At 44.6% G+C, this 15,142-nt stretch overlaps 2 protein-coding genes across 3 annotated transcripts in view; one reads left to right on the top strand and one right to left on the bottom strand.

Moving 5' to 3' along the window:
• Positions 1-8,393, top strand: part of LOC124488016 (glutamate receptor 3) — a gene marked incomplete at its 5' end in the record, with an annotated part of 29,307 nt that extends 20,914 nt beyond the window's left edge. Inside the window, 3 exons of the mRNA XM_047050455.1 lie at positions 3,952-4,066; positions 5,509-5,757; positions 6,021-8,393. Coding sequence (XP_046906411.1) covers positions 3,952-4,066; positions 5,509-5,754 — 361 coding nt within the window. The remainder of the gene's footprint in view (positions 1-3,951; positions 4,067-5,508; positions 5,758-6,020) is intronic.
• Positions 7,878-15,142, bottom strand: part of thoc2 (THO complex 2) — a 26,238-nt gene continuing 18,973 nt past the window's right edge. The window contains exons 31-39 of one of the 2 annotated variants that reach the window (XM_047050456.1): positions 14,622-15,010; positions 14,395-14,453; positions 12,601-12,636; positions 11,357-11,488; positions 11,131-11,197; positions 9,877-10,019; positions 9,373-9,449; positions 8,879-8,932; positions 7,878-8,690 (exon numbers count right to left, since the gene is read on the bottom strand). In XM_047050456.1, the coding sequence (XP_046906412.1) occupies positions 8,905-8,932; positions 9,373-9,449; positions 9,877-10,019; positions 11,131-11,197; positions 11,357-11,488; positions 12,601-12,636; positions 14,395-14,453; positions 14,622-15,010 (931 nt within the window). In that variant the 3' untranslated portion in view covers positions 7,878-8,690; positions 8,879-8,904. The remainder of the gene's footprint in view (positions 8,691-8,878; positions 8,933-9,372; positions 9,450-9,876; positions 10,020-11,130; positions 11,198-11,356; positions 11,489-12,600; positions 12,637-14,394; positions 14,454-14,621; positions 15,011-15,142) is intronic. The other variant, XM_047050457.1, reaches the window with a different exon arrangement.

The following is a 15,142-nucleotide window of genomic DNA, read 5'->3' as shown; positions in this document are numbered from 1 at the left end:
TGATATGATTATGAGTACTGCTATTGCTAATATTCTACGTATTAGATTTCTCACGGACCTGTTAATTTTCCTTACAAGTCATGTTTTATCGTTTCAAGAAATGCTGTTAACCTGGCAGTGTTAAAACTGAATGAGCAAGGCCTCTTGGACAAATTGAAAAACAAATGGTGGTACGACAAGGGAGAGTGCGGCAGCGGGGGAGGTGACTCCAAGGTCAGCCTCAATGTCACCAAAGTCGGGTATCGTAGAGTAGAGTAATCGGCAAGGCTGTCATCACTGTAACCTACAGTGTTTGGGCCACAACCACAGCCCCAATACTGCTCCCCCCTAAAGAAAAACTAAACAAAAAAGTAGCTTTTTTCTATTGGATCATGCAACTGAGATCTAACTCGGAACCCTTTACTTGGCTAATGGAGGAAAAATACCAGTTAGTGTTGAAGAATTCAGACTGGGGCTAACTGGAAGGGCAGGAATGAGAGCAGAGAAGCTGGCTATGTCAACCAGCATGACCACACCTGTGGTAGACGACTTAGTAGGGCCGTTATGTTGCCTAGGCGATAGGGTTTAGCGATTTGACCTGTGGATGTAAAAAGCCGATCGGCCATTCCTCTGTTTTTAATATCCACAGGGCAATGTGTTGGAATGAAATGTTAATGTTCTGTTTGATTGAAATTTGATAGATTTGAGATAGATGTAGATATTAGTGCATTTCCCCTTGCAAAAACGCCAGCAGGAATGATGGCAGGCCTAATCCCGTAATCAATTTTAATGAATCATTTATCTAAATTCCTTTTGAATATAAAGCACTAAGCTGTTAAGTAGCACTCTCCAAGTTGCCACTAACCTTGGGTGCGAGGGGCAGGCGAGGCGAACAGCGTAGTCTTGAGGGGACTAAGCATTCCAGGCAAACGTGAGAATTCTAATGACAAAGTGATCTAAACGGTCTGTCGTACAACATCTTCTAATTTTTGTAAAAAAATAAATAAAAAAAAAAGTTTCAGCTTGTCACCCCGACAGATTCCTTTGGCTGGTCTCAGTCCAAGGCCACTCAAAGTCTCTCCACGGCCGGAACCCCTGACCAATGACACGCAGGAGGAGGCTGGGGAACACCGACCCGACCTTGTGTGGTCGTGCGAGGGCACGGCGAGATCAGCTTCTGTCTCACGCGACTCCTCTGCTTGCATCGTGAACGCAGCGCACTTGGGCACATTGCGAGGGACGCGGCAGGCTCGCTTTGATGTTGCCGACTCTAGTCATTCATTCCCGAGAGTAAGCGGGATATGGATACTACCTGCAGAGCAACACAAAGAAGCCGTCCCTTCCCACTAGCGATGTGTCTTGACGCCTTGGTACAGAGAGTTATGGTATCACACCTGACTGCCACATTTCTTGTTTGTTGTTTTGTTCGCAAAAAATGTATGTGTTGGTAATTTAACCGCGTGCTTCAAATATATTGTATGTAATAACCACTGAGTGAGGACATTTTAACTAGACTGAACACGGATCACCTAAATGTCAGCAAACACAATTTAATCGGATGCTTTAAGTAGGCTAGTATAGAACAAACATTCAGGTTTATTAAATCCGTTTTTATGGGATTTTGCTGATTAGTATTTGGTATACATATGTGTGCATGTATGAGAATTGGTTCATTATTTATACCTTTAATCATGTTTTTAAGTGCTTCATGTTTCCTCTGTATATGACAGTGCCTCAGTGTTGTTGCTGTGGGTTACAGGTTTAATATTATGCATGACTTGTTCATATTGTGGGTGTTATTCATTGTTTGTCTCTGTTTTATAGCTTTATCTCCAACACATATCAAGTTCACAATTCATCTAAACTAACCCACCTGTGAACCGAGGAGACAGCAGATTGACTTCCCCTCACTAACTCCTTCGAAATTTAAACTGGCCGACTGGAACTGCACTATAGTAGTTGTATGGACTTTATCGACTTTATCGAAGGGGAAATAGTGGAAATATATACAAATGACACACACGTATCATCAGATCTGATTCACTCAGGGCTGGTATTTAATACTGACCACCTCTCCACTCCAGACTATGATAAGCTCTCTTAAGGGAATCGAACAGGTTTTCTTTTTCACTCTGCCCCTTAAGTAGTTGGCCTAGATAAATATTAGGATGACCCCAGCATGTCTCCCTGCCAGCAGTGACCCGCGCAAGGTCACAGCCACCTGAGAGGCATGCGCAGGCAGCCAACAGCTCATGTCACATCACGTCAAACACTCTGCTTAGTGGACTGACACGCAGGGCACAGTCCTCTCCCCTCACCCAGCCAGCTCGATGACGTCTACTAATAGCCAGCCTGTAAGGTGGGCCACGGCCTTGTGAGACACCTGACCTAGTGAGTGAGTCAGATGCAAGTTCTGTGCGATGGAAGACATCTTCTCACGTACTCCTTTGTGTTTTATCGGAGTGACTTTGCGGAATTCACAGCATGTCCTTATTTCAATAAGCCTGTGATACAATGAGATACTAGAATAGACAGTATCGTTATGTCGTAACAAAAGGAGTTAGACTCCTTCCTGTTGGGGAATGTAGTGAGAAAAAGAGAGACTCAGATGATTGCCTTTCCTTAGTCACTAGGATTTTTTATCTCCTCAGGACCAGTCACTGAAGGGCACAGTGTCCTTTAAACTATCAGCCAGCCTGTGTCTCATGTCTGTCTACATTATGGTCTGTCTTGGGAGAGTAGTGTCCATTCAGAGGCCAGGTTAACCTTTATCTAACATCCCATGGGTATTGGCTACAGGGGCGTGTCCAGACATTTTTGATAGGGGTGGCACCAGGGGTGGCCCGCCTCTGACTGGGCATATAGCCAATCATATATTGGGGTGGCCAATCAGATTTCAGGGGTGGCCCGTGCCACCCTAGGCCACTCCCTGAACACGCCCCTGATTGGCTACCATTCTCTTAACAACATCTCATTATCCAGGAGCATTATCCGGCCAAAGCTGCTGATATTAACTTCATTGTTAAGTCCTGAAAGCATCTTTGCGAAACGTGTTTAAAATTTGATATATATTTGTCAAATTTCACAAGCTAGAACGATGATACGCTCTCCTCCTCTCTCTAAATTTAAACGATTACATTCGCTTTGAAAGAGTGCAGTGGTGAATACAATATATTTCAAGAAGTTAAAGAACACAGGCATTTTTTTGAAAGAAAGTAAACACAGAAATCTAGCAGTCACGTAGATAGCATGATGTCTTACAAACCAATAGCCCCCACAGTATGATTTGTAAACTGTTTGAGCGGGAAAAAATTCTATCTAGCTACAAATTTGCTCTCAATCCATCAGACCTGCCTGTAACCACAGGGCAGGTAGAAATTGAAAAAGAGCAACTCTCTGACACCGATACTGTTTCACAGCAATACAGATATAACAGTATTTGGGCCAGACACAAGCTCTTCCAAATTAAACTTCTTCGCTCCTACACATTCTTTTGTAGTTATTCCTTTTGGGCCTACGTTGTGGATGCAAAAATTGGTGTTTTTGTGAGACATTGGCTACCCTCAGCTAGAACAAAATCGGGACTGCTGGTTTTTGTCTATCTGTTAGTCAAGAAAGGGTTCCTGTTAGATCCACTCTGCTAAACATTTGGTACAAAAGCTACATGTGCTTCTGAGATTGCACCTTTTCTGTTCATCATTAACCATGATTGTACAGTAGCTATTTATTGTGCTAGTTGTAATTTTGTCTACTTTGAACAGTGTGCCGATTACTCAAAGCGATATAGGTGGGGTCTGGCACGGTAGGGGTAGACTTGGTGTATGAAAGGTAACAGCTAGTATTTGCCTGCTCTCTGTGATGTTTTGGCCAGGACCCTACTCTATCGCTTTGTAAAGTATTAAGTAGTTAAAATATTTTGAATAACATAAAATAACATGATATAATGTTATTTATGTTATTTCCCACGTGAAGAACTCCTGTAAACCTTGCAGTATTGAAACTCAGTGAACAAGGCATCTTAGACAAGCTGAAAAACAAATGGTGGTACGATAAGGGTGAATGTGGAACCAAGGATTCTGGAAGTAAGGTCAGTCGCTGCAGGTCTTTCTGTATTGATTTCAAATTGCATTTTGACTTAATTTTTCATATGCAAATATCTGAAGCATACATAATCCAAATATACTACTAATATTGTAGCTTTACTATTATTTTTCATTTGATTCTCTTTTCCTTTCTTTTTCTTTTTAGAATGCTACATCTGCCACACGTGAAGCACTTTAAACACTAGCATCACACTGTTCTCTCGTACACATACTTCACGTTACCATTACAATTGTCATAGTAATATCATGATTCATTACATGATTATGATGATAAGATTTCAACACATCTTAGACTTGTTATCAAAGGTGCAGCATGCCTTCCAAGTATGCAGAATTACATGTATTAATTATTTAATATTATTCGACATTGAAAGCCACAGAATTGTAACCATTATGCTGCTGTTTTGTTAACCAAACTTTTATTGAAATATTGTTTATTAGCGTCCTTACTTATTTGCGTGCTAATTGAGTATATTAAATCCATTACCATCATGCGGTGTGACTTACCAACAAGTTTACTTACTCTGACAAACTCCAAACTGACAGTCAAATGTCACCTGGCCACAGAGTGAGTCAAGTGGTGTTTGACAGTTACGTTTGAAATGTGAGATGTCGCAATAAGGAGACTTTGTTTGCACACCTCATGAAGTTAAAGGAATTCATAAACCAGTTATTTAACCCTCTGAGAACTGTGGGGGACGTTTGCCACATGGCTTTAAGCGTCACAACATAGCACATCCTATTGGGCACACTCATAGGGTTAAAATGCAAATGGTAAAACTCTTATAAATACGTTTCAATATTTAAGTTTGGATGTTAGTAGCAGCAAAATGGTTCAGTTCCCATCGTGAAGCTGTGAGATGAAGTCAGGCGAGGGTACCTAGAAGTTACTGTGACGTATAAAACTGTAGCAAAGTCAGGACTTTGTTTTTTTTGGCGACCTGTACGACATTGACCATCTTCCTTAGAAGTGGCCTGGCAAACAAGCCACAGATTAGGGTTAGATCAATTCTTTCTATCTACATTCACCAATCCAGCAGGTAACAACAAACAGAGTTGACTCACCTATACTCTTGAAGTTATGGATTGACGGACACGCCAGAGTTATTAGTTCCTCAAAGCTTTTGACTTGAGCGTGGGAACGTCGTTCACGTGTCAACTTCTGCAGTTTACCTTTAGTGGAGCAGTATCCCGCAGTAGACACGTCTCCAGATGATTCAGTGTCTGTTTGTAGAACAAACTTTATTTCACTTGGGGATGCCCATTATTCTATCAATATGGTGGTCCCTATATTAAAAAATAGATTTGATTAAAGGGCCTCTTGGTGAGGGGGGGAGGGGGGCAATGAGGGGATTAGGCTTTCTGTTTGAGGTCTCAGAGAAAATGTCCGTAAGATATTCTTAACTCTGTTCTTTACGTTCCCCAGGACAAGACAAGTGCTCTAAGCTTGAGCAATGTGGCTGGTGTCTTCTATATTTTGGTCGGAGGGCTGGGGCTGGCTATGACTGTGGCTTTGGTAGAGTTCTGTTATAAGTCACGGCAAGAAACCAAAAGACTGAAACTGGCAAAGAATGCCCAAAACTTTAAGCCAGCTCCTCCGGCAAACACCCAAAACTTTGCCACTTACAGAGAAGGTTACAATGTGTATGGAACGGAGAGTGTTAAGATATAAAGGGTATGTCTTTTTATCGTTCTTCAGCAAGATGTGTGTCTCTGAATTGATTTTGTCTCAGTTCCATGAGCCTTTATAGTAATCTGATTGGCCTTCAGTTGGCTGCTTAGTGAGTGATACTGTCAAATACTGCTTTCTTCAAGGCAAATGGACAAACACTCGTGCAGTTGTTTGGGGTGGGGGGTATTTTATGCAAGCATTCAGATTATATTCCATTGAAGACTTTGAACTCAATATGATATTATTTACTGTTTTGATTTTCACAGATGTGGAGTCTGTCTCTTCCACCAGGGTGTTTGGTATAAGGCAAAGCCTTTCTGTGGGAACACAACACATTGCGGCTGGCACCCTGGAGGCGACAGACTTGGTCATCAGCTTGGACCCAAACCTACTGTCAACAAATGCCCATCCCGTGTTGCCAAGCCTTGCACGATAATCGACGACGATGACGCAATAGGACTTGCGCTTCTTGAAACAGTGGACTTGCCTCTCTTAGTGCCTTACAGAGCAATGCAACTCAATTATAGTTCACTTGAAAAAAGAATCCTAAAAATAACATGGGGGGGGGGACATAGACAGAAAACATTGTTACAAAGAAAATTCTGAACTGCTGTTATCAATGGGTGGAAATGTTTTAGTTAGATTATTTTGAATTTAAAAAGCCATTACTTGCCATCAAACCCATCCTGGAGTACATTTGAGGTCTTTTGAATCATTAACAGACATTTTAGTGGTGAAATGTTTAACTGAAAATATGTTGTGATTTATTTAATGTTCTGAAGGTCATCTACCTATTTTACTATAAGGCTATTTTCTGTGTCTTGGTATTTACGGACACATCAATAAGATAGGATCAGTTTAATCAGTATTTATCCAGTTTTTCTTTTCTTTATTTCATTTGATATTTTGACACCATTGATAATCTGGAATTGCAAAGGTGCTGCCAATTTCCTGAGCCTGATGTACAAGCTAACATTTAATTTAGGTAGAATTAGATTATTGTAATAATTACAATGCAGTATTTAAACCCCCTTCATCACTACTGCCAAAATTTGAAACAGACTTTTGAACACACATGGTGCCATAAGGTTTTCAATAGAAGAACTGACTCTTGCTAATATTTTAATCATGGAAACCCTTTTCAATACAATATAAACGGTTTGGGTATTCCTTTGAGTCTGAAAATGAATCACACTTCGTACACATTAACATTGAGCGAGTATCAGTGCAATAGAACGATATCTGAGTATACAAGCTCTACAGTATCTTCACACTTTGGTAAAAAATAGCACATTATATTCAGTTGTATTCGGTTGTAATTTGCATTCGATTTTCTCTTTACCTGTGTGTACTTTGTTGAAATTTGATGATGTAGTGAACGGAAAGGAGGAAAAGTGAAGAAACATGTACTAAAGAATGTTCCGTGTGTTTGTTTCTACAAAAACTGTGATTACGCTACTCTGACAACATGCCAAGACAGAACAAAATTACACGAAAACTTATTTATAAATGGTACGGAACCATACATGTTAAGAAACCTGTATATTTGTTTAGTTTATCAAGGCTTCTTCTCAATTCTTCCCTTATAAGATGCATGTGAAATTGGTGATCGCTTTACCAAACTGCAGCCTACTGCAGACCCTAGGGAGTTAGCATACAATCTCAACATGAGATCCTTTCTGTCTTTTATTTTGAAAAATTGATTTCATTTGTAACTGCACCTCAGCAATGAGAAAATTGCCAAGCTACATAGTGAAAACAAGAACTGCATGTGTGGGCATATTAAACCTCATTAGTGAGGTTGTGTACAAAGAATTTTATTACATTTTGTAAATAAAAACTGATTCCAAAAACCATAAACTGTTGGGAGTCGTCTTAGATAATGCCTCAGTATGTCTTCCCCACTGCGTACATGTAAATATCCTGCTAAATCAGTTCATTAGAACGTACATGTTGAAGAAACCAGTTTCAGTGTCACAGTAAGAGGCCACAAGAAGAGTTTGACTCACTAAGAAAACTATCATTTATTAGTTTTAAAAAAAAGCATACACTTGTAAAGTACAGCAGATAAAAACTCCAAAAAGTTGTTTCGAAACATTTGCATTTGGAGTACAAAGCTTTTGAAATTGTTTTTATTTTTATTCGTTTTTTTTTTACAATTCTTTATTTGCTTCAAGGAGGAACTGTCATTTTACAAATCATTTAAAAACCTGATAACACACTATCGCATAATGGTCATAGCAAGGAACATCAAAAAAATAAAAAATAACATATGTCATGACGTACATGTTACCTTCTTTATTATTGTACACATAATATACAAACTGGTCATTTGTATCATTTCACTCAACTATGCCTAACTTTTAGCCTGGATTAAAAGGAGAAATAAATAGACACAACTAGATGAGGCAAATGAAAGTGTGGAGAGGGTTAATTTCAATAAAACAAGCAGGGGAGGGGGAAGCCTGACATGGACCAATAGATGACATTTTCCATCAAGCATATGATTATCCAATATATGCTGTTATGCTTTCGAAAGAGCATTTAATACCGTTTCCAGATGTCTGAGTAGAATAACATGTCGTGATTTGAATAGCACACTGTGCCAATATTCAAAAGTAAAAAAAACAAATAATAAACAAAAATACGGATTTTCAGCTGGTTACTGAAACACACTGAAATGGGAGGGAGGGGGGGAGGGGGGGGGAGAAGAAAAGAGATCTGCAAGTTCAAACACTACAACTAACATCACTTGAGGGCAGTACACGGAAAAACAACACAGGCAGAAATGAGAGGAACATTTCAGATGCAGCCCCCCCTTGTCAGGACTGAGCAAGGCAGAGAGGAACAGAGCGCGACTTAGCAACAGGGTACAGGTGGAGGGGCCGGGGGGTGGGGGGTCAGGGGGGGGGGGGGGTAAAAGCACGGCGTCTCTTCTGTTGCAGGCCACAAAAGGCAACGGCAGAATAACAGGGGTGGGTGGGGGGGAGGAGGAGGAAAGAAAGCAACATCAGATCACATGATTCTGGGATTGTTGCCCTGAAAGCTGCTTGGACAGAATGAATAGTAAAATAAAAAAAGTGAAATTAAGTCAAGAGAACGGAACACTACTTTTGAATCTTACCGTCATCTGCACTGCATTAGCACACATTATCTGTGCTTGTCAGACGATTTATGGGTATCATCATTAAGGGAAATATTGATGATAGCAAAATGTTCATTAGTGTACTAACTAGAGGACCCCACAGCCCATTCATATTAACCGGGATTCCTTTGCGGAGTGAAATGAATAACTAAGCAACATCACCAATATTACCTGAATTTCAAGGAACTATAGAAACGAACAGTGTATTCTAACTGTTAATAACCAAAGGTCTAGGGAATTCAGGAAATGTTGGTCAAGCTACCATTGAATTCTGAGGTAACGAAAACGACAACAACCAATTAGGATATAACGCTAGACAGACCCTGCGAGGTGTGTGTGTGTGTGTGTGTGTGTGTAAACAAGAAAGTAAAACTGTGTCACAAAACACAAAGAAAATGTATGTGTACTAACTGAAGTCAAAGAAACCATTTCTTGGTTCAAGTTTTCCACCAAAAACAAACATTTAAGGATATTGTTTTTTTTCTTCCTTCCCGCCACTGCTGTCTCTCTTGTCCTTCTTGTCGGCCTTTTCTTTGTCGTGCCGGGACTCCTTCAGAAGCCACGGGGAGAGGAAACCAAGAACAGAATGTCAAATCAAGGCATTGCAACTACCATCAGCAACCACGCACGCCACAGAGGGGGTGACGGCGGGCGAAAATGATACTTCTGACAACGTATTTTAGGCAACATGCTATACTGAACAAGAAATATTCAAATATTCACAAAAAAATAATGTTTTAAACCCAGAGCCAATGGTTTTTCTAGATATTCTGAACCAATCGTCATTAGTTCCTAAAGCTGGAGGTGGGACCAGCCTACCTTTAAGTACTAATCGTCATTGGTTCCTAAAACTGGAGGTTGACCAGCCTACCTTTAAGTACTAATCATCATTGGTTCTAAAAGCTGGAGGCGGGACCAGCCTACCTTTAAGAACCAATCGTCATTGGTTCCTAAAGCTGAAGGCGGGACCAACCTACCTTTTTGCCGCCGGAGATTCTGTCGGGTTTCACAGACTCGATCTTCTCCTTGCTGGAGGACTTGGACCTCTTGCTCTTCTCTTTGTCGGCGGGGACAGGGGAGTCGGAGGAGGGGCTGGCACTCTTGCTGTGTTTGGTGGAATCTGGGAGAGGGGAAGACAAGACACGTTTGGTTCTCTTGACCGGATGTGCTCGGGTCGTTTGGCTTGTTCGGTTGGAAGGGGAAGGAAGTCATTGACACAGTGTCTAGATGGACGGGTTCCCATTGGGGCTGGTGTTCGTCTAGTGGCCTGTGTGTTGTCGTCCTAGACTCGGCACATGCGTCCACCGTGGGTTGAGCGAATCTTACGTTCTGGTGGTTACGCAACAGGTTCACCACTGTCCTGCGCCAGTCAAGTGGCTATTAGGTTATGCATCATTCGACCACAAATGATCCGGTTTTCGGAATCCTCATTATTTGTGTTTGTCGCTGAATTCCTTTGTCGTTACTCCAAGGATACAGTCAGGGGCATCTCGTTCCAGGCGTTTCTGGACTCTGGCGTTAAGGTGTCAAGCCCTTCGGTCTTTCGAACCTTAATAGGGCGGTCTTGGCATTCGAAGTAGTATCCTTCCCTCTCTAGTTCCCCTGGGGATGAGGCTTCTGCGCACCGGTCAGTAGAAAAATCCCTCATCTGCTACAGCCGCGGGGGCACGCTTAACATCCCCATATCCCTTCCCGGCACTCCTTCCCTAAGGTAGTCCTAACCTGATCACAGATACGCTTGCCTCCAGGGGTGGTGTTATCCCTCCCTGTATACGACACCTGCTCTGCCGTTGGAGCTCAGGCATGCCGCTTCGTTCCAGTTAACGGGATGTCCCGACACCAATAGGCAGCTCTCCGTTAACCCTGGGAGTACCTGTACCGGCTGCGTCTCCCGATTTCTTTGATTGAGCGATTCTTGCCCCAGGGGTTGGGTGTCGAACAGAGGTACCTGGAGGTTTTGGCCCAGGGGTTGGGGGTCGAACAGAGGTACCTGGAGGTTTTGGTTTGAACCCCGAGGATGCCCTGTCCCTGTTGTGGCTGATGGGCCACAGGCTGGGTACACGGAGGGTTACTCATTGGCTGCATAAAGACTTGCAACCTATTTGCAGGTTATGGCCCAGATGTTTGTTCTTGTGCCTCATTTTGCCTCCTGGCTGCCAGGTTGTCTAGGCCCATGTCTGGAGGGGGGGAAAGGTTGTCTATACGGGGTTTCTTAAAGCAGAAACACTTACTGGTTCCATTCTCATCTTTCCTGCGTTTGGATTCCAGACTTGCTTCGCGTTCGCTGTTCAAGTGGTCCTAAAGAGCAACAAAATTAATGTCGTCAGTATATCTGCCTTCTCCTCCATCTTGACAATGCAACGCCACAAAACGCAGAGGGGCGGCGGGGCGGGGAATGCTGCAACAACAAAAAGACGGGTGCGTGCGGTTCCCACAATGCACTGCAGCGTCACTCACCCTCTTCCTGTCCTTCTTGTCCTTCTCGTCCTTCTTCTCTTTGGAGCGGCCTCGCGCGCTCTCAGTTTCTTTCTTGTCCATCTCCCTCTCTCTGCTCTTGGACCGCGCGACCGAATTGTAGTTGATATGGTGCTGCAAAGACAAGCGCGCGTTAACCAAGCGGAAAGGCCGATCGGGGCAGCGTCCGAGGAGGGACTTCCCGTCGTGTGTACGGTGCACCTTTTCGTCCGCATTCTTTTCCCACACCCTCAACTCACTCACCTCTCCAAGCCATCGGCGTCAACAACATTCCCCTCTGCGTTTTTTTAACCCCAATCGCTTGACAGAACTAGCGAGTGTCTTGACAGTTCCTCGAGCTAAATCTAGCCGTGGAGGTTAAATATTCAGGAACATGCGTGAAACAAAACAAAATAAGGAATGCAAACTACTGAGGACCAGAACTGAGAGAAGACCAAAGCAAGAACATATTGACAGTAGTGCCAGAGAAACAACGTTGTCTAACCCCATGGAAAAAATCAAATGAGCTCTTAAAAAAGAAAAAGCTTGTGAGCCGCAGTCTAAATTATTCACCTGAATCCATCTATGGTTCGTCTGCCTGGTGGGAGATGGAGAGACTAGACATGGGGCACAACTCGAGCCCTGTCTACAGTGAGGATATAAAGTCGATTTAACTACTTCCAAAAAAAACCAAACGTGTCTAAGGACGAGGCGTTTTTCGCTTTCAACAAACATCACAAATGCATCTGGGGGTCGGAGTATGTCGGGCGTCAGAGAGAGGTCAATCGAAAGTGAGCCCAACTGGAGATCAACTTTGTCTACCGCAAGCATCAAGGACGGCCGTAGAAACGGATCATGGGGAGATGAAGGAGAAGCCGCCTGCTTAAAATTCAGCCCTTTTAGCCTCAGTCTGCCCCCCCCTCATCCTGCAAGTGGCCAATCAGCACGTTCTCCACTTTTACAAAGGGGCTGCTGTCATAGGCAAGCGCTTCTCATCTCCCCCCCCCCCCCCCCCCCCCCCCCCCCCACCGAGTCATCTTGAAGCATCTCGCCTCCACCTAAGCTGAGGATGTGGTTAACTATTGAACATTTCTAAGTGGGTCACACATATTCTCAAGTAAATCAAGAAGGAACATTACAGCTAGCTCTTAAAAAGATTCTGTTTTACTCTTTTTAAAAACACGACGAGAAGAGCAAATTCAGGTCAGAGCAGAGTGGTGGAAGGTGCAAACAGAGCGTGCCCAAACCTTGGAAGCAGAATCCTTGAGTTCGTTGCTATTGTCCTGTAGGAATGAATGGAGACGACAGATGAACTGAGGGGAGGTTGTCAGACAGCAGAAGAGTCGGAGGCCGAGGAGGAGGGAGGGGGGTGTGGTCCATGGCCGGCACAGGTCGACGGGAACCCTTTTCCCCCCCCGAACGACCATTGACCTTCAAGGGCTAAGGCTTAGACAAGGTTATTAACAGAGGCGAGATCTTAACATCTGGGAAGACATTATAAAAGCTTTACATAGGAAGACCCTGAGGAGTGGGATGGGATACAATCTCAAATTCTACAAAATAAAAACTGTCTGGTATTAAATGCAGCATATCAATGTGTGTCTTTTTCCCCCAATTGGCCTATAGTACCACTGATATTTTACAGTATAGTACACCCGTGCACGTGCTGCTAAAAATCTAGCGTGACAACTACGTGTGTGGAAAAATACTGAACTGTGTGTGCTCTAGGTCCTACAGACTGATTTGCTACATTCATAAGTTCTGTTGTTGTCACTTACAGTTCAGAATGGATAAGACACAGGGAGTCTATTTCTCTGGGTGTAGAGTAAACATAAAAACCTATCACATGCTTCCGAGGGGTTTGGGCAACGCTCCAGGTGATCCAGAAGGCTTCGCCCACACTCGCTCGCTCTCTCTCCCTCTTTTTGCAGCGGGGTAGGATTGCGTTATTTTCCTCGAGTATTTCTTTGTTTGGGCTGGTGCAAAAGGGAGGTGGTCTTCCTTTTGTTTGCACTCTCTCTCTCTCTGCCTGGGTTGCTGGTGGCTTTGGTTTCCAGGACTTGTGGCAGGACGTCTGGTGGGGGTGGGGTGGGGGGAGTTGAGGGTTGATGGGAGCTGGTGGTGGAGGAGGAGGGGGAGGGGAGTGGCGTAGGGGAGGGTGGTGCTGGTGGGGTTTGTAGACTGGACGAGGGGCCCACAGGAACGACTGCGCCCATCTTGAGTGGTGTTGGACAGAGCGAACTACATTTGTGTGTTGGGAGGGGGGAGGTGTCGATGTGACGGCAGGTGGGGGCAGGTCTTCCTACAGCGAACAGACATTCTGCTCCTGGAGACGCCGGGACACTCTGGGATCATACCACTGCTGGACTGCCCCGCAGACTCCGAGGATGAAGGGGGGGGAGAAGGAAAAAACTGGTCACGCCGCTTCGACGGTGAAATCTTCTCAGCTTGCAGCAAAAGAGGGGGGGGGGGGGGGGGGGGATTCTTCATTTTGGGTGCTATTATGGACTGGGAAACACAGCTCTTAGAGAAACGAATTCCGGAATCTTCCTTTTATTCTTGAAAGGCGAAAACAGGGAGGCCATCTTTGGAAGCCATTATGTTGGAGGATTATATTGCCCTCTCTCTCTTTCTCCAAAGCAAAAACTTTTTTGAATTATAGAAAGGCATCGAAACTCCCCTCGCTTTTCAAAGGCACTTGGACGGCTTTCCTTCACACGAAAATAAATAAATATTTGAATAATCAAGTAATCGATATATACATTATTCAAGTCTTTGAAGGTTTTTCCCCACCCCGGCTCAGGAAAAATAATCGATGATAGAAGTCCATGGAATTTCTTTTCCCAGCTCCCAATGGGTCTAAGGATGGGGGTGATTTCTCCTGGGCGCGCCTCTCTCTCTCTCTTTCGCCCTGTGTGTGTGTGACCTCTCCTCCGTGATCTTGAGGTGCCGGATGGGACACGGAAAATTACAGATGGGGAACGCTCCGGCGGGGACAAGGGAAGAAACACGGGCACAGCCGGTCCTCAGGCCATACTAACCTTAACGGAGGAGGAGTGGGATGGCGAAGAGTGGGCGTCGAGCTTTCGTCTTTTGTGATCTGGAGGAGGGGGGGGAAGAGGAGGGGATGTCAGAGTGAGTATTTACGTGTGGCTTCGGTTAGCATGCAGCAAAGAGACTTTGAGATGACGACTGGAAAACACCCCCCCACCCTCCCCAAAGCAGGAACGGCAAAGGGGGGCGTGGGGGCGTGGGAGGACTTGCTTACCCCTCTCAGATTCAGCAGACTCCGATCGGGGCACCGGAGACTTGAGGGAGCCCGTCGCGGCGCCGCGGTCCCCCTTCTCCTTGCTCTTGGGCTCCTTGGCGCCGGCGGAGGCATCGCGCTCCCTGGACGGCTCCTTGGGCTCCCCGTTGCCGGCCTTGGCCTTGTCGTCTTTGCCGCCCTTCTCCTCGGCCTTCAGCCTGTCCGCCTTGGGCGCCTTCTCCTTACCCTCGCGCGGCGCCCGCTCCTCTTTGGCCACCCGCTCGTCCCGCTGCTTGTCGCGGCGCCCGTCGCCCTTCGCCTCCGGCGTGCTGCCCGGAGTCTTGTCCTTCTTCTCTTTTTTCTCCTTCCCCCCCTTCTCCTTCTCCTCCCGCTCTTTGATGGCTTTGGTGCTGTGGGGAACGCGCGGGGGGGGTTGGTTAGAGGGAAAGTCAACAAATGATTACCAATGTTCTACAGCTAAGATACAAAAAAAATAAAAAAGCTAATAACACCAAGCTAATAACACCAAGCTAATAAAACCG

This window comes from Hypomesus transpacificus, unplaced genomic scaffold (assembly GCF_021917145.1).
Source record: "Hypomesus transpacificus isolate Combined female unplaced genomic scaffold, fHypTra1 scaffold_116, whole genome shotgun sequence".
In the NCBI taxonomy this organism is placed as follows: Eukaryota; Metazoa; Chordata; class Actinopteri; order Osmeriformes; family Osmeridae; genus Hypomesus; species Hypomesus transpacificus.
Note: the sequence above shows the minus strand (reverse complement) of the source record. Positions and strands in the feature narration are given on the sequence as shown.